Genomic DNA, 24,304 nt, shown 5'->3' with positions numbered 1-24,304 from the left:
GATTTTGAGTAGTCTGTAAAAACAGCGGTGTACTGTTTGAGTCTCACAGAGAGGGCTGGAGGCAGGGGGAGGGCAGCAGTCACCCTTTGGGAAGCCTGCCCGCGCGAACTCACCCCACGCCTGCTCCTCGGTCACGCGTCCAGGATGACTACAACGCCTCTTCCCTTCCGCTGGCTTCACCGTGTCAGCCCGGGCCGGGCAGCACTCATCGAGCCCAACACTTAGAAGAGGAATCTAGTGGATTCTGTCAGCTGTCTGAAGAGAAGCTGAAGCCTCAGCATAGGGCACACAGGGGCTGCCAAGCCCGTCGTGTGTCACTCTTGAGCGAGAGTCACCCCTGACTCCAGCAGCCAGTCACGCCCCGCTCCCTGGGAGCTCCCAGCCACGTTCCACAAAACCGGCACACCTGGGCTCAAACCAGCAACGGCCAGGACACACCCTGCGCCCCTGGGCCTGGTGTCGGAACACGCCATCCGTCAGCGCTCCCACCCCAGGGTCCTGCTCAATAATTCATGGCGAGGAAGTATCTGTGGATGAGATCATCGTCTTCCGACAGCCCTCCCCTCTCAGCCGTCCCGGTCTCCGTGCCAGAGGCTCGGCTCGCAGCTGACCGGGCGAATCCTCACAGAGAAGCACCTGCTAGAGTGCGACTCTGCCCTGCAAGCGTGTGAAAATGTGCTGCACACCCACATCAACCTCAACCCCACATCCCCGACCCTCACCTCTATCCCTGTGGAAGGCAATCCCGAAGAATTGGGACATTTGCAGTAATCTATGCAAAAGTATAAGACGACATGTATATACATATATATACGTCTCTAAACTGCAGATCAAGGCTTCTCAACTTTATTAAGTACCTTCTGCACCAGTGCCACAGCCCACTGGTGGAGAATCGCTGCCTTACTGTGATCACCACTTCCCCACGAGCCATGTGCCAGGGAACTCCCTGGGACAGGAGTGGATGAGCCAGGGAGAGAGAAGAGCAGCCAGAGACAGCGCTGGTTCTGCCCCAGGCAGCCCCTGAGCACCGCCCACCTGGGCAGAGTGGAGTAGCAGTGTCCACATCGCTCTGGACACTGGACAGTCGAACTTGCACATGAGCTTGTCGCTTCGACTGGGGCTTCGCCCTCTCTGTCAATAGAGAAGGGCACTAAAAGTGAGTCTTTGCACACCAGTGTGTTCGGGATTTTCAGTCCAGGACTGTAAGTGAAGCAGTACTTATGGGGAGGCAGGATGGGGATCCCCTATCGGACAGCAGCCACCCCCATCGCTTCCTTCTGCTGTACTGTACTACTACATTATACTGGAGCTGAAGACGGGGATCCAGGAATAACAGACCTCCTCGCACTCATCCCCAGGGCAAGCTCTGCACTGATAACATGAAACAATGAAAGTGATGAACTGCTAGTTACAGAAGTAGCAAGTGATGGGACCTCTCTGCTAGAACACGCTTGGAGCAGCAGCCAAGACTGGAGTCCCAACTGGAGGACTGTGGGTTTAAATCCCAGATGAGACACTGTTGCTGCACCCTTGAGCAAGAACCTCCCCTCAGACAGCTCTAGTAAAATACACAGCTGTATTAACGGGTGCGAATATAAGTCACTTTAGATATCCGAGTCGGCAAAACATGTAGCACGTCCTGCATCGTTTGTGACCAGGTTTGAAACGGAGCAGACGTACTTTACAGCCTACTCACAGAGTTTGTGTTCTCTTGAGTTCTGCAGGTGCACGGCAACAGAGACGATGAGGCTACAAACCAGGTCCTGTCACAAGCTTGCCGAGTCATTTTAATGAACTGTTAAGAGACGTTTCGGAAAGAAAATATGATCAGATGCAAGAATTTGACCAAGAACAAAGATGAAAAAAAAAGATTTTTTCCACCAACTTGTCAGGCTTTTTTCTCCAGAGCAAAAATAGTCCTAAAACGCGAAAAAAAAAAGACATGTTGGGTGATGCATTCGTCCCATGTCCCAGATTAATCTGGCCCACAGCAGGAGAAACGCGTGTTAAAACTGGAGTCCGTCCAAAGATATAAAACACTGGAGTGATCACACATGCAGATGACAATGGTGGACATGTTCATACATTAAAAACAAACACTTGCTTCCTCTGTACACACATTTATTTAAAAAAAAGTCAACAATTCAGGAAAAAAAAACATCCTAAACATACAAAACATACCCCCTTTCAAAACCAAAAGAAACCTATTTCCCGGTGATGAGGGGGTTCCTCAGCACCACGATGACCGAATCGCCCCGCAGGAACATCTTGGAAATGTAGCGATCCTTGTTAACGGGCTTGGACTTCTTCTTCCCCTTGCCGCTCTTCGGAACCTCGGTCCACATCTCCTTCACGTTCTCCAGCACCATGTTGCAGTGCCTGCGAGGGGGGAGAGGAGAGACGGGGGTCAGTGCGGATGAGGCACTCTTCTGGGGCCTTCAGAGATGCTGCTCTGCAACAGCGTGCTGGTCCCCCCAGCACTCCTCACGCCAGCTACAGGCCTTGGGACAAATTCCCTTTTCTCCAAAGAAAAAGGATCGAATTGCAATAATTTCTCAGTGGGAATATCAGTCTTTTCCAGTTTGTTGAGCAATTAATCTTAATCCAATGTACACTTACAACACACCGAGGACTGGAGGATGATCTTGTTCCAGTTAATAAACTTAGACCCATCTCCTCTGGTATCAGCCCACCTGAGCTCTTCCTCAGCATCAACAACTCATAAGCATTCAGGTGTTTGGATTTTAAGCAAGTGGACAAGGACTTATTCTAAACATGCTTTATAACAATCAAAAATGAACCATAAAATAAAATATATATCATATAGTAAAATTCCAGCAACAGGCATGCAATAGTTTGGTAGTAAAACTGTGGAGGATTTGGGTTTGCTAAATAGAGCACAACACCCTGAGAGGCTGAAGAGTCAGAGAATTTATTAAGCTCTGGAACTGTCATCACCTGACTTAGATTGAGGCCTAACAAGTCAATTAGGTTCAATTCACTGTTTTATTTTTCCAGTCTGTTAAATTCAGCAAATAAATAGTGACTGCATTGAAATGAGCAGAAATATGTCAAGTTTAAGTTTGTTCGCTGCAGAGGTTTTGTTAACTTCTTTTCACTTAGAAAATGAACAAAACAAGTAAACTGGCCAGGGGCACCCAGATGTTTGCATACAACCGTATAAGGTTAAACTTCCAGCAGGGTATAAATGCAAGCAAGGAGGGGGTATTCCTCCTCCAGGGCTAAGAGCCACCGAGTTAGATCAGTGAGGGAAATAAAAGACATGACCGTCTTCCAAGGGAAAGGTTAATTACCTCAGCTGGCTGTGACTCCCTGAACTAGAAGCAGAAAAGAATAACAGGGTGCCTTCTTATTTCAGCAACAGGCGCGACGAGACACAGGCTCACAGGCACCTCTGCCTGGGAGTGCCAGGAGCCCAAGGAGGTCTGTTATCTATGCTATCAAGCCAGCAGTCAATAACCATCTTGACTGATTCGTCATCACAGAATAAACGATGTGGAAAATTTGGCCAGGACGCCGGGGAAACACCCTGGGATCTTTAATGACCACAGAGAGTCAGGACCTTGGTTTTATTCATCTGAAGAACGGCGCCTTTTTTACAGTATAGTGTCCCCGTCACTATACTGGGGCATTAGGACCCACACAGACCGCAGGGTGAGTGCCCCCTACTGGTCCAACCTCTTCCAGCAGTAAACAGTTTTTCCCAGGAGTGTCCCATCCAGGTACTGACCAGGCTCACACTGCTGAGCTTCAGCGGGCTGCCAGCTGGGAGCAGCAGGGCAATCCTAGTTTAAACCAGCCATCGGTCGGGTGTGTGTGCGGGACGGGGCGGCGGCGGCCCATACCTGTCGAAGGCCTTGACGCGGCCCAGCAGCTTCTTGTTGTTGCGGCAGTTGATGAGCACCTGCGTGTTGTTTTTGACCGACTGGGTGAGCACGGACAGCGGGCCGGTGTTGAACTCCTCCTCCTCGCGCTTCTGCAGCTCCTCGGGGGTCATCTCCGACTTGGGCTTGTTCAGCAGACTCCTGCCCGCGGGAGAGAGTGAGAGATCAGAGGGGCACTGCGCTGCACTTAACGGCCAGGCAGGGAGACAGTAAGACCGGCACTGTAAAACAGCTCCAGAGGGGACCTGGGCCAGCGCGCGAGTTTAGCCCTCGCCTGGGTCGGCACCTCCCACACATACTCCACACATTCCTGACTTCTCTCTGGAACTCGAACCTCAGATTACCGCTCCTCTGGATACCTCCTCACTTGCCCTCTTATTATTCTCTTCACAAACCAGTTGGTCCATAATCATCCTCCTTTCCTCTTCCTCCCTCACACACGAGGAAGGCTCCGCAAGCGAACTGCTGGGATTTTCTATTTTCCAGATAGGGACTTGCCTCTACTCCGTTTTGCAAGAAAAAGGTATGCATACTGATATTAAAGTTTTTCCAACGAGAAGAATATAACGAGTCGTGCTTGTGTGGGCTTTTTAAATAGATCTCCGAGATGTGTTTGTTCACTACTAGTTTCCAAACGGCATCTTCCGTGACACTGTAGAAACCTGCAGCCGAATATACAGCCCGGGAGAGAGTAATTATGAGGATCGCTCCCAGCCAATTAAGGTCAAATTGTTATTTAAAGTTTACGTTTGCGAAACGACTACCGTGAACAGCCGTGTTTCTATATAACCACGCTCCGAGCTCAGCAGGCTCGGCCCCGTTCCTAAATGAAGGAAACACACGGATTCGCTCGTTCACACTGCAGCGCGTAGGTCACTTCACAGCGGAGGAAACGTAAGAATGTGGACATTATATGATAAGAAATATAAAACACCCCACGCGGGATTTGAGAACCACGATGCTTGACAGAAAACGCGCTGCAAGCTTTAACAAAGGCGCCGGCCGCCTCCACGGGCTTCAAACACGGCGACGCGGTTCACATTAACATCCGTGCCCGACTGGACATACAACACACTACTGCTTACTTACATGTTTGTTACTTGGCGATGTTAATTATAAGACAAAATGTCTACTGTGTTGAAAACAAATCGCCAAAAAACAACCCCTCTTCCCACCAGCGCAAGTCCACAGCACTACCGTCCGCTCCTTCCAGTTTCCACAAGCGCTTCCGGGTTACCACGCAGGCGCTCTGCACACTTCCGTTCGGAGGCCGATCTCTCGCGAGCCCACGGTGCCCGTTTCTTCGCGCACAGAATTTGCGGGAGCCGTGAATTTCATCCGGAGCGTGTAATCGACAGCAATGTTAAAGACTATAGGCTTGCAAAACTGTTAGTAATCTTAGATTAATAATGTGAATGTTAAATTTAAGCAGTTTGTTATCATGTTATGCTTTTCAATACGTAATATGGAAAAATATTTATATTTAATGTTATTAGTAATAGGTAAATATCACATTCACAAAACAAAAAGGACTAATGCTACCCTCTCCTCTACTGCTAACAAGCCGAGAATGCCATATCACTTACATTACAATAAGTACGTGAAAAATAAGGCAATAAACACAACTGGTGTATTTAAAAATGTTAGCATATTGTGTGTAATTACCTCTAGCAACATATTGTTCTGTGTTTTTTCCACTTGACTTTTTTGGGTACTCTTTCTCCTTATATGTGTTATTTGATGTTCATTAAAACTTTGAAAAAAATGTTTTTCTTTAATGATGTTCATTAAAACAATGAAAAACACGCATGTTTAGGGGGACAATTAAAATATATTTTGTCCAATTTTTTACTAAATTGGTAACCTTTCTACTGTTTAATAAGTATTTTGTAATGAAATGTGTGATGAGTTCACTGTCTATGGTGGCACAGTCAGTATTGCTGCCTCACAGCTCTGGGGCCCAGGGTTCAATTCCAGACCTGGGTGCTGTCTGTGTGGAGTTTGCAGGGGGCTTTCTCCAGGTGATCCGGTTTCTTCCCACAGCCCAAAGACACGTTGGTAGTCTAACTGGATTCTGGGAAAATCAACCCTGGTACGATTCTGTCTGTGTGGCTCTGTTTCGGACCGGCATCCCGTCCAGGGTGTTCCCTGCCTAATGCTACTGCTTCCTGGTCCCTCCTGATCCTGAATTGGATGACGCTGTCAGAAAACAGATGAATGGAAATTTCTCTTCTGGAAAAATCAGGGCTGTAGACAGTGCACAGATTAGTTCCACAATTTCCAAAACACACCATTTCATGGTAGGCTAGACAACTTCCAAATGAAACAAAAGCAGTACATTGCAAGACATATAAACCCTAATTGTTAACTCAAACAATCTGAAAGAACAGCACACAGAGATGGCTCTTTAGGAAACTTACTTTTTTGGTGTTTCCATTTCCACTCACCTCTCAGAGATGTTCAGGCTGGATGAATTGGTGTCTGTAACTGTCCCTGCGTGCACGTGTGGGCGAGTGTGTGTGTGTGATATCCAAGAATGTCTGATATTCTGCATGTGGTCTCATCTTGCATAATACAATTGATGAAATGTCAAAACCCACTCAGCGCTCATAGAATGTATTCAGTTTTGATCACCACACAGAACAAAAGAATGTTATCATTATCACAGTGCAGAATGAGTTCAGTGAAGAGTGACTAGAATGATTCCTAGTCTCAAGGGATTGCCCTAGACATGTTCAAGGAACTAAATCCCTTCAGTCTAGAGCACAGGAAAATCAGATGCAATTGGTGTTTAAAATACTAGAAGATCTAACGATAGGGTCAAATAGATTAGAATAATCCAGAATAAGAAACTCTTCTTCAGCCAGAGTGATGCAGGCGGCTGAGGCCCAGACTCAGAGGAGACTTCATAAGAGGAGGAGCCCAGAGTTTCTGATGGACAGCCAAAGACCCTGCAAGAGGTCCAGAGGGGAGAAGGTAGAACAGAACAGAGGCCCTCCTTCCTACCGGGCAGGCGAGGGAGGGAGGGGTGGACTGGAGCGGGAGGGGGCGAGGCCACACACACAGGTGTCCCTTTGTTGGGAGCCGGAGAGGAGAAGGAGATGAGTATCTGTGCTGGCTCAGGAGCCGGAGAATGCCCTGCCATTGTAAAGGTGCAGGCAGAGGCCGCTGGGGATTGGCTTACTGGCACGAGACAGCCCGGCGCCTGGGGGGCTGCCCAGCGCCTCCCCTCCCCTCCCTAGCTCACCCTCTTCAAACGCGGAGCTCGCCTCCGACAGCGCGCCTCTCCGGTCTCCCCATGCTGCCCAAAGCCATCGCAAGAGCTACTGCCTGCAAGATCCCATTGAACAGCACGAGAGACAAAAAAACACCGCGCGACCACAGGAGCAGCTGACTGGACTGGTAGAGTGGACATCAAAGGCGAAAGCAGCAGAAAAAAGCCACATGAGAGCTCTCTGAGCCCTTCGGCAGCCTGCTGACTGCTCAAGGGGTGTGTGACACTGATCCCAGGAAGCTCAGTGTCTCCCACTCTTCCCATCACCCCTTGCAGGCCTCCAGTGCATGCAGAGCCTCCATGCTGTCCTAAGCATCCCGCCGGCCTGGAATGAATCACATCTTTCATTCAGTCAGCAGGCAAATATTACAAACCCGAAGCGCCGGGAACGTTGCGTCGCCCATGCGGTCGTGTGGCACCCTGCCAGCGGCCGTGGAGCTGGCAACGTGTCAAAATCCCACCAGTGCATTATTATTGAACAAATGTGTTGAGAAACTCAAAGCTCCGGACAATAGCCCAGGTCAACACGGCACAGTGACGAAGGAAAGGAGTAAAAAAGCACAGACTGATCCAGTGAGACCAGGAGCGCAGACGCTGAGGGGAGGTGATGGGTGTTTCAGCCACCGGTGGCAGTGAATTCCACAGGTGCAGAGCAGCCCACCGGAGGCCCACCGTCCTGTGTCGGGTTTGCGATGTGCAGCAGACAGCAGCTTTAGTGTTTGCCTTCATCTCTTGATACAGCAACCTCAGAAAAATGGCAGCCTTGTTTCCATACGACTCAGACCAAAAAAAAGGATGTTCCCATTTCTGAGCGATCCATCACACAGCTTTCCAGGAGCAGAGTCTTTCCCCCAGTTTTGCGCGTCAAACACACTGCTGGACCCTCATGTCAGTATGACAGCTTCTAGCCACCAGCCAGGCAGCGCACTCAAGCCTCCTTCTCCTTTCCACCAGGGAGAGAGATCACAGTGAAGCCTGAAGAATCGGGGTGAAGGTGTGGCAGAGCAAGGTGGAAAACTGTGCCAATTGGCCACATCGGTCATCTTACTGGGGCTCCAGTTCTCCCTTGTAGGGCATCTTCTCCCCGACATCGCCACCCACTGGTTCTCCTGCAGTCTCTGAATCCGCCCCCGGAGCAGGTCGAGCTTCTCCAGCACATTACTCATGGAGGCTTCTGATAATGTGGGTGTGTTTATGAGCAGATTAACTTACGTAAAGGCAGGTTAAGAAGTACTGAGCTATTAAACCTGTTTTTATGTTCATTGCTGACAGCTATTCAGGCAAACTCATGACCCCTGATTTAGGTATCTAGTGCCAGCAGCGGAAACGCAGTCTCTCTCTTCTCCTGTGCTGGAGGTCTGAGTCAGCCTGGCCTGGCCCTGTCCTGTCCTGGCTCTCTCCAGGCCCCATGGGCTGGTCTGGGAGAACAGTGGGCACAACAGATGCTCTCAGGCGCCATCACAGCAATCCGGCTGCAGACCGGTCAGATGATGATTTACAGTCTCCCACATCAGGACAGTGTTGAGTAATTAGCTCTGTACGACAGCAGCTCATTATTTATCATCATGATTAATTGTCAACCAGCTCACATTACTGCAGCCTCGGGACTTTGCGGGTTTAGCTCACCCACAACCTCTCTCTCCCTCTCTCTTTCATTCTCCATTTCCCATTCACACACTCTCTCTCTCTCTCTCTCTCAGTGCTTTGTGAATTTCCTTCTCTTCTATCATTTATAGAAACCTCTCAGCCCTGGGCAGACAGTGCAGGTGGTTGTAAAATTCTGCCGATGCACAGCATGTCAATAACCGTGTCTTTCTTCCACCCACTAGAATCCATTCTCGTTCGATTCTGACAGATCAGAGAGCCACAATGACAACATCAGAACTTTGCTGTGAGTCGGAGAGCTCTCTGAGCTGCTCACCAGCAGATAAAGCCATGAGCTGCAGGCAGTAACTGACAGCCTGTTGACTGGGTGCCAAGTCTGTCCTCAGCAGCGTCTAGCTTTCTGTGCTTCTCTTCAGTGCTGTTTGCAAATCTTTCTGACAAAAAAGGTGAGAAAAAGTTAATCCTAAACAGACAATGACCTCATCCCTCTTTGTAACAGAAGAGGCGAGTTTATGATCTCACTATCTCTAAAACAAAGTGAGCGACCTGTTCGTGTCAAAGTCTTTTTCTTTTTGGGGAGCTGGAAGAGTGTCAAAAGGCACGGGTTCTTTGCAGGGTAACAAAAGGTGCATTGCATGTCAGCTACATGATGGCTCAGACTCAGCTTTTCACCTCCTCGAGCTACTGCTGCAGGCAGAACAGCTGGCACCCTGTTTGTGAAATAAGGACATTTCCTGGGCACCATCCCCAAAGGCATTGGGAGAGTTCACACTAAGAGTTCTTCAGAATCCACAGGGAAATACGAACTAGAGGACCCAATCACAAACTCGAAGGAAGTGCATTTACAACTGAGGACAGGTGACATTTCTTTGCACAAAGATTAGTGAGAACATCCAATACCCTGGCTTCTTTCAAGAAACATCTTGACGAGAACTTCAGATCAATTAGCTACTAACATGCAAATGAGCTAGATAGGCACAATTTGTTTTTAAAAACTGTCTTATGTTATAAAAGCTCTTCCTATAACTGTAGGTTGATCTATTGTATGTCTCCTGCTCTTGAAATCACTCCAGAAAAAGATGCCCATTCAGTAACTATTTGGCAGTTGGACTCAGCTGGACACGAACGGCTCAGACCAGCCTTGGTAAAGTCTGCCGAGCTGCTGTCCGCTCTCCTTCCTCAAAGACTGGCAGACTGCAGGGGCTGCCTGCATGTGCAACCTGAGCCAGGCCTATTAATGTAACGATGCCCCCGGGAGAGCTAACCACTAACCTGGGAGAGGGGGAGCGCCGTGAGTGCGTGAGGAAGAGGGGACAGCGAGACGCGTTCTGGTCTCACTGCCACAGCGCTCACACGCCACCTCACCCCTCAGCACACTGCCTCTGGCCACTCCCGCGCCCAGAACAATCTGTTTGGACACAGGAGGCGAATTGCAACTACTAATAATCCTCACACTTAAATAGCACTTTCCTGGACACTCCACTCAACATGCTTTACTGGTAATGGGGATCCCCTCCACACGCACCAGTGTGCAGCCTTATCTGGATGATGCACCAGTACTCTCCCCACACACCAGCTCTCAGTGGGGAGGAGAGTAGAGTGATGAACCCAGTTCAGAGATGGGGACTATTAGGAGGCCATGACTGGTAAAGGCCAGGGGGAAATTTGGCCAGAACGCTGGGGTAACACCCCTACTCTTTTCAAGAAACACACTGAGGTTTTTAGTAACCACAGAGAGTCAGGACCTCAGTTTTATGTCTGAAGGACGGCGCCTTTTTACAGTATAGTGTCCTCGTCACTATTCTGGGGCATTAGGACCCACACAGCCTGCAGGGTGAGCGCCCCCTACTGGCCCCACTAACACCTCTTCCAGCAGCAACCTCAGCTCTCCCAGGAGTCTCTCATCCAGGTATTGACCAGGCTCACACTGCTGAGCTTCAGTGGGCTGCCAGCTGGGAGCTGCAGGGTGACAAAGCTGCTGAGAGGTCTGTGTGTGTAAAAGCTGTCTCTCCTGTGCTCCAGGTGCCCTGACATCGTCACGAACAGCAGCAGGTGTCTCAGACCAGTCTCCCTTCAGCACACGAGCTCCACAGGGGAAGCTGGGGTAGCAGGGGAGACAGGGGGTGAGAGCCTGTCCGGATACTCTTGCCAGGAGAATGAGAGAAGTGATGGAGCCTTAGGGCTGTTCAGGTGTTCACTCTGGACACAGAAGGAAGGGACGGCTTCAGAACTACTGAACTATTTCACCGTGCGTCTTTAGACGCTCATTGCCAAGTGACCTTGGGGCTCGTTCCACACTCCTGCAACCCTTCGTGTAAAGAAGTGCCTCCTCTCCTCAGTTTTAGCCGTGAGGCAGACAGATGGTGAAAGGAGCTCATCAGAAAGCACAGGGAAGAGCTTTTGCTCGCTGGAGGTATAAAGGGTTTCGAACCAAGGAAAAGCAGAAAACTGCGTGCGAGGCGCTATAGAGAGAGTGCTTCTCGACGAGACACAGGGGACGTGTGGCGAATCTGGGTGCTCTACAGCAGGTACCCGACAAAAACAGCGCGTCAGCAGGGGGAGATAAACTCAGAAAGCGAGACTTGGAGCATGAGGAGATAAATTAGGCAGAAAGGCAGGACATCCGATACCGTGAGCAAGATTTCCTAAGTGCTGGGGAAAGTATTTGGAGACGCGATCTTAATGGAGTCAGCAAACTAAAACACAGGCGGAGCAAGCAACTCTATACAGCCTGCAGGACCACCGAACGAAATGTACTCGGCCTTCGTGTAAAAAAGCTGCGAACACCGTCTGGGCACTTAAAGGGAACCGCTGGTCCGTGTTTCCACAGGGTCGTTGGCCACATTCAGCCTCGTCCTGCGTTTAAGTGCTTTCTGTGTGTGTGTGTTTCAAGAAATACCTCACACGCCTCTTCTCTCGTCAGGCTCCGCCTCCACCTCCGCCAAAGGCTGATCTTCTCTTCCGAAAAAAAAAAGACTCGCCGATCAGAGCAGGAGAAATGCGACAGGTCACAGGCAGCCTGTTCGCTGTAGATCAGTCCCGGGACCCCCCGAGCGCTCTACAGCGCACAAGGATTTGGGCTAAAACCGAATACAGTACACGAGACCCGGCGCACAGGGCTCCGCGCAAACAAGTCAACAGGGATGGCGGCCCCCCTCCGGGTACAACCCTAAAAAAAAAACTAATTTTATTCCGATCTTGCGCCTGCGACCAATCTGTTTGCTCCCAGTTGGAACGGAGCAACACTCGCTCCGGTTGTGGTCTCGGTCTCGGAGAGCTGTGAAGAATGTAGGTGTGAATTTCACGCCTTCTGCTGCAGAAGATAAGCCTACACCATAGAGCACAGAGACAGAGCCCGACCCGGCCTGCCAGGCGCTTGATGAATGAATGCTCTATAAGCGCTGAGGATCACTCCTCAGCACGAAAAGGGCATTTTAGGAAACAGTGAGACAAGTGAATGATTTAGATTAGATACACGTGGATAATAGTAAAATTTCAATGGGAATCGTATCCGTTTATTCATGAAAACAAATGCGCGCACCGCGCCCTTTTCCACCCCATGTGTATCGAAAACATTTCCAAATATTAATCTTTGGGTCTGTTTTATTTCAGAGTAAAAACTCGCTCGCTGGAATCTTTAGCCGAACGGTCGAAACAAACCGAAGCGCACCTGGGCTGTCGATAATTTAGACCGAGCCTCCGGGAAATGGTCTGTAAACTAAAGAAAACATGTATTCGATTAATTAACGAACTGCCTCATGAGGGGTGGCGGTGGCGAACCTTTAGCCGTGAAGCAGATCCCCCGCCCTGCAGAGGGCTCGCTGTCACGGGTGACGTGGCCGTGGATTAGACAAGACACTACAGCACGAGACCGGCTCTTCCGGATGCACAGCTTACTGTCGAATTGACCAGAACAGAATAAAAAAGTCGTTTTTATTTAGAACCCGCTCAGCCATCGGTCATTGTCGCTGTTGGTTTTTAATAATTAGTAGTAGTTATTTATTATCGAAAACAATAAGGGGATAGTTTTTTTTGTCTGTATTTGTTGCTTTTGGTGGGTTTTGCTCTTAAAAAGGACAAAAAACGGAAACAAAAAAGAAAACAGTTTAAAATATGCCATATCGTGGTGTAATTGTTGAACCTGCGGCCGTGTGAGAAGTATCTCGTCTGGAGGACTTGCTTGTAAATAAATGGCACAGAGCCAGACCTGCCCTTACATTGTTCACAACCGGAGACGGCAAACTCCACACGAAAACACAAGACGTTTCCAAAGACAATCGCCGAGCACAAACTTAGCAAACGATAACACAGTACTGCACAGATACTAACAAATTCGTCCACCATTTTAAGGTACCACATTCTGTCATCTACATAGTATTTGATTTAGAGCAATATGTAAGCAATTCATTTATTTTAACGGTGTTGAAACAGATTATCTATTTTTTTTAGTTTTTAAACTAAAACAACAAAAACGTCTAACGGGTAATTATTATTATTATCATCTTATTATTTATCTTTTTTCTTATCTTAATTATGCAGTATGACTGTGCCAGGTGTGTTTTGTTGCGCGCCTGCCTTCGCGATTCGCTTCCTCGTGGTTTTTAGAGAAAGTAAACGTCTGATTCTGATCAATTATTTGAAGGAGGGCGGTTGAAATTAAAACTATTTTTTTTTTCGTTGGGTTGACAACAATAAACGAGATACGCGTTATCCTAAAAATGAAACTGCTACTGCTACTCACGCACAAGGACACTTGTCTTTGAACGCACGTTAGAGAGCAACACCTGCGTACTTACCTGAGCCCTCGAATGAGAGAAAAATAACTCCCTATTTATTCATTGTAACTTTTGTCCTTTACAACTGAGTGTTTCAAGGTGCCCAATGAATAAAGGTAAAGGTGGTCGCTCAAGGCCCAGAAAGCTCTGTGTCCATCAGCCTCTAGTTTTTTTAACCCCAAAATGATAGGACAGATGTTTCCTCTCTGATAGCGCAAGAAACTTCACAACGAAGAGTAGGGGAACTTGTATGGTTGCTAGTCGCTTAATAATCGGAGGAGCTCATCCTGTCCTTTCTTGGGGTGGATCGGCTCCAACAATATGGCTGGATGGCTTGTTTCACACTCCCACAACCTTTTGTGTAAAGAGGTGCCTCCTGTTCTCGGTTATAAATGCACTTTTACATTTTCCATTTGTGACCTCAGGTTCGTGTTTCACTGTTCATTCTGAGGAAGTCCGCGCTATTGATTTTATCAGTGCTTTTGAAGATGTGGAATACTTGAATCTCTTCTTTGTTCCAGACTCGGATCTTCAGTTTAAGCCCGATGATGTATCTGGTTGCTCTTCTCTGGACTGATTCCCGAGCAGCAGTGATGTCTTGTAAGCTGATGACGAAAATTGTACACAGTGTTCTGGATGAAGTCTGCCGCGGTATAATTGTCGCATAGCATCCCTCCATTTAAATTCAACGTGTATTTATCAAAGTTTATTTATAAAATGCGCAACAATACAGCATGCAGCGGTAGTTGCTGCCAATGAAATGTCTTTAAAAGCGTTGCATTCTACCTGAACTCTGTCCAAGTATTCTGGGACGACATGACGACAGTTGGTTAGTCCTATAGCCAGGGAGCCGACTGATTGCTGCGTCTACAGTGTTTACTTAGTCCGTCTAACACTGTTTCGCTCACATCCGGAGAACACGACCTATGTCACTAATAAACTAAAGACAGACAGGTGTATTCTTAAATACACCATACTGTTGTTTACACTGCTATTGCTATTGTTATTGTGTTACTGTCTATTGACTTGTCTTCTGTTCTATTTATATACTGCACCTGAGAGACTCATGAGAAACACTTTTCACTGTACTGTCACCCGTGTCAGTATAATGACAAATAAAGTTGAATTGAATTTTAGAGGAAGAAAGACAAGGGGATCGACAGATATACGACCTTCGAGTTATCTTTCTGAGAAAAATGCGCGGGCATATTAATCTGTGCATACTTTCAACTTTGAGCTTTATGTGAATTCTTGCTCGGAATGTGATTAAATTACAAAGGCAAGTTCAAGTAAGTTACTCCAACGGCCGCTGGCGAATAGGCAACCTCTTGAACTGACAGGTACACCGGCAGCCTCCTGTCACTTGCACTCAGGACTCATACAAACAGCGCTAAATACCTCCTGACCTTGTGTCGCCTTCGCACAATCCGTAATTGTATTGGGAATTGCAGTTGTATCATTTATGGTGTCGTAATCCTAACGCAACCCGTCTGAACTCCTGTCCTCCTACTCTTCTGTCGCTCCTAACGAGCTCGCGGATAAAGCACTCCATTGCCGACATTGCCGCGGTGTGCTGTACTGTTCGCGCATTGATCGATAAACCCGGATTGATTGATTGGCAACACTGGGGTTTGTGTTTAATCGTTGAAAAGTAATTAGCATGACAAAATAAATGGAAAGCCGTATTTTAAATAAAATAAATAAAAACGCAATGAAAATGTAATATTACCACACACACACACAAAAAACCGTATCAATTATTCCAGATTCTTAGTTGTTCTGAAGTATTCACAAATGTATTTTCGGACATTACGATTTTAGGTGTAGTTTGTTAAATTTATAAGACAAATCGGGGTGTTATCAATACATTTTTAAAGAATTTGAGTTACTAACAGGAGAAAACTGAGTAGTCGAAAACTGAGTAATAATAATAATAATAATAATAATAATAATAATAATAATAATAATCCTCACACCTGAAGAAGGCCCCACGGCCGAAACGTTGTGTTTTCTTTCTTCTTTTTTTCAGCATGGAATAAACCTATTGCTTGTTCCTTTGCATAATAATAATAATAATGCAGCCACGTGTTTCGAAAAAGTATTATTTAAATCACATCTGCTTTTACAACTCACGTTAGGCTTTCCTGTACGTGGTGGTGTTTTAGAGTAAGATAAAGATTTAATCGAAAACAAAGTGAATGTGTCAGATTCCTGCGGGTGTGGCTGGAATAGACGCCTGGCAGTTCGGGCCCGAGTGTGCTGGGCCTGCGGCCGGCGGTACCGGGTCTGAGGGGTTCGGACAGCTGGGGACGGCCTAAAAAGACGATTTATCTGGGGGGAAAGCTTATAGCGTTACGCGTGTTTTCTCTTTCCATAATAATTTGTTTTTACCCGTCAACGTACAGTATACCTGCTTTTACTATTCGATGCATATTTTAACACAGTACTAGCGACAGGCAACAACACACCTAGTTTTAAGCGGGCAGGAGAATGTTTACCTCTGGTGGGTAAAGTTAAAAGAAACGAACTAAAAGAATATTTTTAACACTATATTGAACCCCCAGCTCTGCTGGCGTGACGCCGTTGAGCCAGACCAGGCAAAGCGCGGGCGATTCTCACGGTGGACGAGCTCCGGCTCAGAGAGACAGCTCTGCAACCGGGGGCTGCACATTCCTACACCCAGGCTGTGTACAGGCCACCGGCGGGAGAAAAACATTAGCCTGCTGTTCCTTTATTTTGCAATTTCTAGCTAGCAGCTGCAGCAGTCGTAGGGGATCGAATTATATACCGGAGGAAAGAAACCTGATCATCTAGTAGGAACCGGCGTGTTTTGAGGCTATTCCGTCTCTTAACTCAACAGTTATAAAGGTATTTATTATAGTATTTAGAGATTAACTTGTGGATTCTATCTTTACTCCAATGTAGCCTCATACGGTATTTTGTATACGATAAGTGTTATTTATGATTTTTCTTTCTCTTCTTTATTATACTCTTGTACAGTATCTGTCTTTTTTTTATCACCGCTGTTATTTCGAGCGCAGCACAAAACATCCCTAACAAACCCAAAGGTTTAGCTTGTCCATAACGCTGACATTGTTTTAGAAGCGCTCTTCAGTTAGCAACGCCCTGAGACTTGGACAGCACACCTGATTGGACTAATTGTCCTCTTAATGGGTTCAATTAAGTCACGAAGGTCCGGGAAGAAAAAGAAAGTGGGAATGAGAATAGCGCGAGGCCGGGGCTGCCCACGCCAGTACAGATACACCCCCTCCATCAACACACACACGCACACCTCATCTGTAAAATCACAATTTGACCAATACAGTGTTCTAGTGGTGCAAAAGAGCGTCGAAGTAGTCAAGGGAAATGAATGAATCGGGATGCAGAGTTTGCAGCGTTTTTATTAATGGTTTGAAAACTGTAAACGTGTTTGTCGAAATTCCCACACTTATATATACATATATAACTTTAATATATAGAGAGCACAGTGCATGCAGCTCTCAAGATGAATCACCTTTTCCTGGTCGCAAAAGTCAAAACTGTCCTTTAGAATCCTGTTTCTAAGGAAGGGTGCTGCTTTTGATAAAAGCTTAACAAACATACATTTATAGGTTTTATCTTTTATGTCAAATTCCAGGAAGAATGTACACGTCTGAACAACACATTCCTGCCACCCGCAGTGAAGTATGGCCACTTTTCCCCGTGGCCTTCCGTTAGTCAGGAGCTGCTCCAGTCCAGGGCGCCCGGAGAGCGACCAGCGTTAACTTTAATACTGCAATTCGTGTTTCGTCCGTGTCGGTCTCAACACTATTGTTCAACCTGAAAAATCCCTGCAGCTTGAAAAAAGAAAAAACGGGACGATTTTCAAAGCGTTTTCGTCTGCAGTTGCAATATAATATTTAAGCGTCTCTTTAGATCATTGAACCACCAAGAAAATCCCCGTTGAAAGTGTGTCAGGCAGGGTTTTTAAATTATTCCTCTGTGCTAAAATAGCAACCCATCACCTTGCAGTATTATGCAGTATATACTGTATGTTGATGCAGCGAACCTACACCCGAAACACCTTTTCAAATACGGTTGTGAGAAGCCGCGCACCGATTTTATTTAAAAAAAACATCCATTTGCCTAAATCAAAAGTACCTTGTTTTGGGGGTCATTTTTTAACGTTTCTTCAGGTTGATGCCGTTTTAACTGGACATCCACGTTAAGAGGTTATTTTTTTCCACGTGTTAAACCGGTCAGCGCACTGAGCTCCTGTTCAGACCCAGGCGAACCCAGAATCCGGCTCTGCAGAGCGGGCTCACCGGCAAATATCATGTTTGACTCGGCTCCTTTTCTTCTGAGCCGTGCTGTACGTGTTGAGAAAGTGTTCGAGTTATTAACCGAGCCAGATTTGGAGCGGAACCAATAAGTACAACGAATGAAATGATCACTTGCTCCCCCCCCAAAAAAAACAAAACGTACAAGTTAGAATTGATTCCTTTTGCTCGCCTTACTCACCGGCGAAACGGAAAAAAGGCCTTCGGGCAGAACTGCACAGAGGAAAACTGAACTGGAGAACTGACCCGGAGATCCTCGTGCTCAGCTCACTTGTGGAAGAAAGCACAGTTGATTTTGTTTTGTTGCACTGTGGGATCGCTACCCTGACAATGCCTCCTGTACGAACTGAAATTATTATTATATTCTATTTTCATCGCGCACAGCAGGCACATGTCCGAGTGAGATGCTGGTATTGCAATGGGATCTGTTATTTTAAGACGTCCGCAGGGGTTTTTGTTATTTTCTACTTTACGAGACAGACTGAGGAAAATCAATTCAAGGATCAAATTCAGCGCATTTCTCAGTTTAAAAAGATAAAACCCTAAAGTTTTTAAGAGCGGTTTGAATAAACACCTCTTTAGTTTCGATAAGCAAATAACTTGTCTCTTTCCTGAAATTATCAGAAGCTTGTGCACAAGCAGCACTGTGGACAATTTTCTAAAAGCCTAAGAGCCAAATAAAGACGAATATTATTCAACACTATCAATACATTCGACTGTATTGCAGTGTTAATGTTGTCTGAGAATATATGAAAATGTTTTTGTAAAGTAATAATCGAAAGATAATTATTAAGAAGGGCTACTAATCCAGACCATACGATCTGTGTTTAATTCTTAAGCAGCTCGACGTTTAAACAGAAGAGGCCTGTGCGCTGTATTTCAGCACAGAGCTACTAGTCTGAACGCATTTGTAAGGGTCAGGTACACCCGTGACACTGGAGAGAAAACACGAGAGAAATCTCCACGGACACGGTGCCCATATGTCATCTTTTGGTCACAGGCGCTCACCGAGAAACCCCTCAAGTTCTTCAATCCTATGTAGGCAGGACACTTGTGGTGAATTTACTGGCTGCAAAACCGCAAATCATTTTGCTAAATGTCGGTCTCGTTCTAATTGTGTCTACTTCTATGAATTTAGAGTATATCCGTTTTTACAATAAACATTCTGCTGCCGGTGTCGGTCCTGGTTCGGGGTCGCTCGGACCCGGGAGGATTGCGTTTTCAAGACCAGGCCGCGTGCGTTTGCTCCGATTTCCACAACTTTTAATGCTGATGTCAACTAAACATATATACTTTTTTCGAAACGCTTTGAAAATCTTCCCCTTTTAGCCGAGCCATTGCAAAATGTAAAAGATAGTTTTTTTAAAAAAATAAAAAGAAACTCACAAAAGCACGTTTTAAACTCCCTGTCCACAAATACCTGACAGCTCTCGCCTTTGTAGCAGCTGGACAAGTCGACATACCTGACACAAACAAAGCGAGTCCCAGGAAGCGCAAACTGGTCCCAGTCCTGAACTCCAGTCACAGCACAGCGGCAGGCAGCCCGACCTCCCGCGCTCCTGTCAGTGCAGCGCGGAGTTGAAGGGGCTCCCGGGTCTCCCGTGGGTGAAATAGTTGGGGAACTCCACTGCTGACAGCCCTGCCACATAGCTGGACCCACCCCGCGCGTGGAGCCCCTGCCCCAGAGCGGGGCTCTTCTGCGGAGAGGCCCCGGGCGGGGGCGTGGGGGGCCGCGGGACGTGGCGCGAGAAGAAGTAGCTGGCCTGCCCGGCCAGCAGGTTGAGGGAGCAGGGGCTCAGGCCGCAGGGCAGCGAGGAGGCGGCGAAGGAGGCGGCGGCCGCGACCTGGTGGTGGTGGTGCAGGCTGTGGCCGCCGCTGCCCAGGAAGGAGGGGTCCGCGGCGCAGACCGGGCGCGGCGCCTGGGCCAGAGCGGCGGCGTGCGGGGCGAAGTAGGGCGGCGTGTAGCCGGGGTGCTCCGGTCGCTGCAGGGACAGGAAGGGGGGCACCGGCCAGTACAGGGAGCCGGCGAAGGCCAGGCCGGCGGCGGGCGGCGGCAAGCGGCCGCCCCGCTTGAAGGCGAGCTTGGCCCGGGAGGAGGCGCTGGAGCGGCGGCGGAGCTTGCCGGTGGTGCCGCCGATGAACACGTCGTCGCTGGAGGGGTCCAGCATCCAGTAGTTGCCCTTGCCGGGGTCGTCGTAGTGGCGGGGGACTTTGACGAAGCACTTGTTGAGGCTGAGGTTGTGGCGGATGGAGTTCTGCCAGCCCTGCTTGTTCTCCTTGTAGTAGGGGAAGTTGCGCATGATGAACTCGTAGATGCCGTTGAGGGTCAAGCGCTTGTCCGGGCTCTGGCGGATGGCCATCATGATGAGCGCGTTGTAACTGAAGGGCGGTTTTTCGTGCCGGGCCTCCCGCTGCTCCTCGCGCTCCGCCGCCTCCTCCGGTGCCCTACACGCGCCCCTGCCCTCGCGGCTGTCCTGCCCGTCTCGCGCCTCGCCCGCGGCGCTGCGCCCCGGTTCCTCTCGAGCCGGCGGCGGCGGCGGCGGCGGCTCGCGCTCCGGCTGCCCCGTGCCCTCCGAGCCCTCCACCCCGTCGCTCATCGTCTCCTCCCGGAGCAGGCTCTTGATGCTGAAAGGAGACTTGTGCGGGAGCCTGGGGGCAGCTGTCCAGCCTTCCATGTCCAACATCACATCCCGTTAGAGAGAGAGAGAGAGAAAAAGTGAAAGAACGGACGAAGAGGAGAGAAGGAGAAACGGCGAGTGGGGCGCGCGTTCGCACGCCTACACGCACGCGCAAACCCACGCACACGGGACGGGCTCGGGGTCCGTGTTTGTCCCACTCAAGCGAAGTCTCTCTGTCTCCCTGTCTCCGCGCCCAGCTCCCCGCCGCAATGAGAACAGTCCCGAGCACTCCGTAATCCAAGACGCTCACCTGTGCGTCCTGCGCTTCGCGACCGCCTCCTCCTGCCTCGCGTTCCCCCCCGTCCCCCCGGCCGGTGCACTCCCCACGGGCTGCCCCTCGCCCACAGCACCGCACTCGCACACAAGCCCACACAGACACGCGCGGCCCACCGCCGAAGCCCAGGCGGCAGCCCGGTGTCTCCTCTCCCGGGCAGTGACCCAGGTCTCCGCCCCCTGATGCGGGCTTCTGCCTGTGTGTTTCAGGAGCTCATGTAAACAGACGCGACAGGCGAAACAGCAGGAGGAAATCATACCAGTAAGATAGAAGCTGTATCAAGGCGTCTCCCAACAACTGCAGCGAGCAGATATTACAATACTGTCGCAGTTCACCTGTGCACAGGTACAGGTCTCCAGCGATTACCTCGAGACGACAGGGTACACTGAAACAAGAGTTTCAGCAAGAAATCACGTCAGACTATCACAGTTCGCCATGCTTTAATGTGACTTATAACAAACAACTATTCGACCTGGGGATAGTAGCGAACTGTATCGCTTCGTTTTGGACTTCGGTGGAATCATTTAAGGTTCGGGTTCCTGTTACTGAAGGTCTTGCTAACTAACCTAATAGAACCGCGAGCTGGACTGGGATCTTCTTGAACAGAGACTCATCTTCATCGCGTGGCTTTGCTGTCGTTCCATGCCGCGCGCTCTCTGTCCGTATCGCACTTTGTATCGTCATCTCTTCCCGGAGGGAGTTCGCTCCTCCCTCCAGATTCCTGCCGTGTTTTCCGCCGTCCTGGGCGCCTGGGTTGCCTGTTCCTCTCGACTGCCTCTCTGATCATGAGAACTTGCAACAGACGTTACTGCACAAGGGAGAGAATGTCCAGCGAACCCATTTGGTAGTTAGCGAAGTAACCTGAAATTTTACAGACTTCCACAATCCTCCTGGAACTCTCTCCCAACTCACATCCTAAACTCCTCTTAGCAAACCGAAGAAAACTTGCTGTCCGCAATTATAATTCGCACTGCGCTTTTTCGGAAATAAAAACGGTAATTAGGCGTGACGTTTATAAGTATAAATGTTTTATGTATTACTTTACATTATATATATATATGCCGATGTAAGTGATCGAAAATACTGTGTAATTTATTTGGGGTATCCTGTTCTTCCACTAACGACACGTCACTGTCAGTCGGCCTGGGTCACAGCAAATGTTAAACAGCAGCAAGTTTACAGTATCACCAGGTTCTTAAAATAAAATGCAACACGAATAAAGCGACATTTCTAAGGACGAACTAAAGAGCAGTGTAAAGATGCTGAAATGACAGAATGTGTTTTCACCCGGACACCGGAGCCCGGCTCGACGGAGACAGCACCCCCGTGCCCTCGTGGGCTGGTTCTGTTTCCTCGCGAGCCGAGCCCCGTCGCGAGGGCCGAAGGACCGAGGGGTCCAGTGCAGCACGAGTCCACCTTGCTGTCCCACAGTCCCAGGGACAACGACTCTGCACTGGACTTCTTGCAGAAAGGACAGGGCGTACCCACACACTGGGGGGTTCAATGAGCGCAAAAGCGCCGAATGCAGGTCCGGGATCTGTATCATTAGAGCTGCATCTAATTATTTAATAATAATGGCAACGGTTCTAATTAAATAGACCGCTGTGAATTGCGGCAGCCCCACAGCCCAGCGGATCAGGCGGAGGGGTGTCCGAACAGGAAAAGATGAGCCGGTATTTTAGACGGCAGGTATTTTAATAACCCGCGAGCCCGATTCGAGTCTTTCAACTGCTCAGCTGGAATCCAGGTGAATCGCGTTCTTCGCGCTTTTAAAACTGTGTCCGCAGCGGCACACGACACGTATACACGCACTTCAGTCATGGACCGAAAAACCACAGAATGTTTTAAAATCTGCCGATTTTCTCTCTAGCAAGTGGACATGAAAGCAGCATGATTATTAGACATTTTAAGGATGTCAATGTAATCTGCCGAGTGAAGATTCTAAGGAAAAGGTTTGTAGACTTACCTTTATTTTTACAGAACCGTGTTAAATGTATAACTGTTTATAGTCACAGCACTGTCCGGTGTAGTGAGAAATACTAACATGACGTCGGTGCCTGTACTCACTCTGGCGTCGAGGGCTTCTCAGGAAACACTTGTTTAAACTCACCTCGAAACACAGCAGGTTTATTTTTGTAGTTGCAGCCCAATAAAATGATCAATATCAACCATATCTGTTTAATTTTACATCAATCAAAGGCTATGAGTCTAATGTTTGGTGTGATACCTTATGTACACGGTGTCGGATCGAAATTCAATTAAGATATTTTAATATTTCAGATCGAAAATATTAAAGGATTATTTCAAAAATGAAATATCCTTGAAACTTGAAAATCCTAGTGAGTATTCTTTATAAAACACTCGGGTTAAAATTCTTCAAGGAAATAAGTAAAACATTAAATCCACCCCATATGGATTTAATGCACATATTTTATTGTTTTTACAGTGACTATGCTCAGCACATTTTGCACACACCTATGTATTTATTTATTTTTATTTATCTTGTTTGTCTTTTGTTTTATAACTATTCTGATGTCTGTTTTGCTTGTCTTGGGCTGGACTGCTGTAACACACCAATTTCCCTACGGGATTAATAAAGTATTATCTATATATATACGGATTTTAGGACTTGTGTTTCAATTTGTTCCTTTTCGGGAAACTGATATTTTAGACAAAATATTTATTTTTTTTTCAAAAGCAAGAATATGCATAGAAATGGGACACGATGGGAACAAGGAGACTAACTTGAATGGCCTTTTTCGGATCTGAAAAAAAACAGCAACGAATTAAAATACATGAATACAAACTGAATTACCTGCAAGTAAAAATTCGTCCGAAGAAAACGTGGAGTCTCGTTACAGTGGCTATTTCCCCTTACTATTATTATCGATGACTTGAAATGACTGCCAGTCCCGCGTTCTGAATAACGAGCAAGTTTAAAGGCGATGCTGCTCCCCCGCGCTTATCGTGCAGGAAACAATCCTGGTTTGCAGAGAATCAGTTAAACAGTTAAAAAGTGTTCTGTAGCTGAGTTTTTCGAGCTGTAGCCGACAAAAAATATGACACTGAACCGTGATCATCCTGCAGGACGTTTCCACGATCCCAGCGGGAGGTTCCCCCGTGTTTATTTTCGCTGGGTTGTTACTGCACTGTGTGTTTTACGCTACAGCGACTTTTAGAATTGGACGCCACCGAAGTCAGGCGTACTGGAAACAAAATAAATAATAACTGAAAAATGTACATCAGAGCCATGTCGGACGAGCTAAAAGCCCCTATTCATCGAGGTAAGACGAGCCACCCCACCCGCACACGGGCCGTTTGGAGAGCTCGGCAGGAGGAGGAGGGAGGTCGCGGTTCTCCCGTCTGCTGCCGGCGGTGGACGTGCCCCTCCGGGCGACACGAACCTCGGGAGGAAGCGGGTTACAGGGCCCAAGTGGCCGTCTGACCAACGCCTGTCCAGAACGAAACATTATA

At 48.1% G+C, this 24,304-nt stretch overlaps 2 protein-coding genes across 2 annotated transcripts; both read right to left on the bottom strand.

The window, feature by feature from the left end:
- Positions 1-2,104: 2,104 nt before the first annotated feature.
- Positions 2,105-5,158, bottom strand: snrpd2 (small nuclear ribonucleoprotein D2 polypeptide). Its single transcript, XM_088912082.1, has 3 exons — positions 4,995-5,158; positions 3,867-4,046; positions 2,105-2,379 (listed from the first exon to the last, which is right to left on the bottom strand). Coding segments are annotated over exons 1-3 (357 nt in total). The 5' UTR covers positions 4,997-5,158; the 3' UTR covers positions 2,105-2,204.
- A 14,282-nt stretch (positions 5,159-19,440) lies between these two features.
- On the bottom strand, positions 19,441-21,514 carry foxg1c (forkhead box G1c). Its single transcript, XM_088912074.1, has 2 exons — positions 21,397-21,514; positions 19,441-20,546 (listed from the first exon to the last, which is right to left on the bottom strand). Exons 1-2 carry the CDS (start codon positions 21,512-21,514, stop codon positions 19,441-19,443), a joined length of 1,224 nt encoding a protein of 407 aa, XP_088768200.1.
- Between the last annotated feature and the right edge of the window lie 2,790 nt (positions 21,515-24,304).

Source organism: Atractosteus spatula, chromosome 3 (genome assembly GCF_055471065.1).
Source record: "Atractosteus spatula isolate fAtrSpa1 chromosome 3, fAtrSpa1.hap1, whole genome shotgun sequence".
Taxonomy (NCBI): Eukaryota; Metazoa; Chordata; class Actinopteri; order Semionotiformes; family Lepisosteidae; genus Atractosteus; species Atractosteus spatula.
Note: the sequence above shows the minus strand (reverse complement) of the source record. Positions and strands in the feature narration are given on the sequence as shown.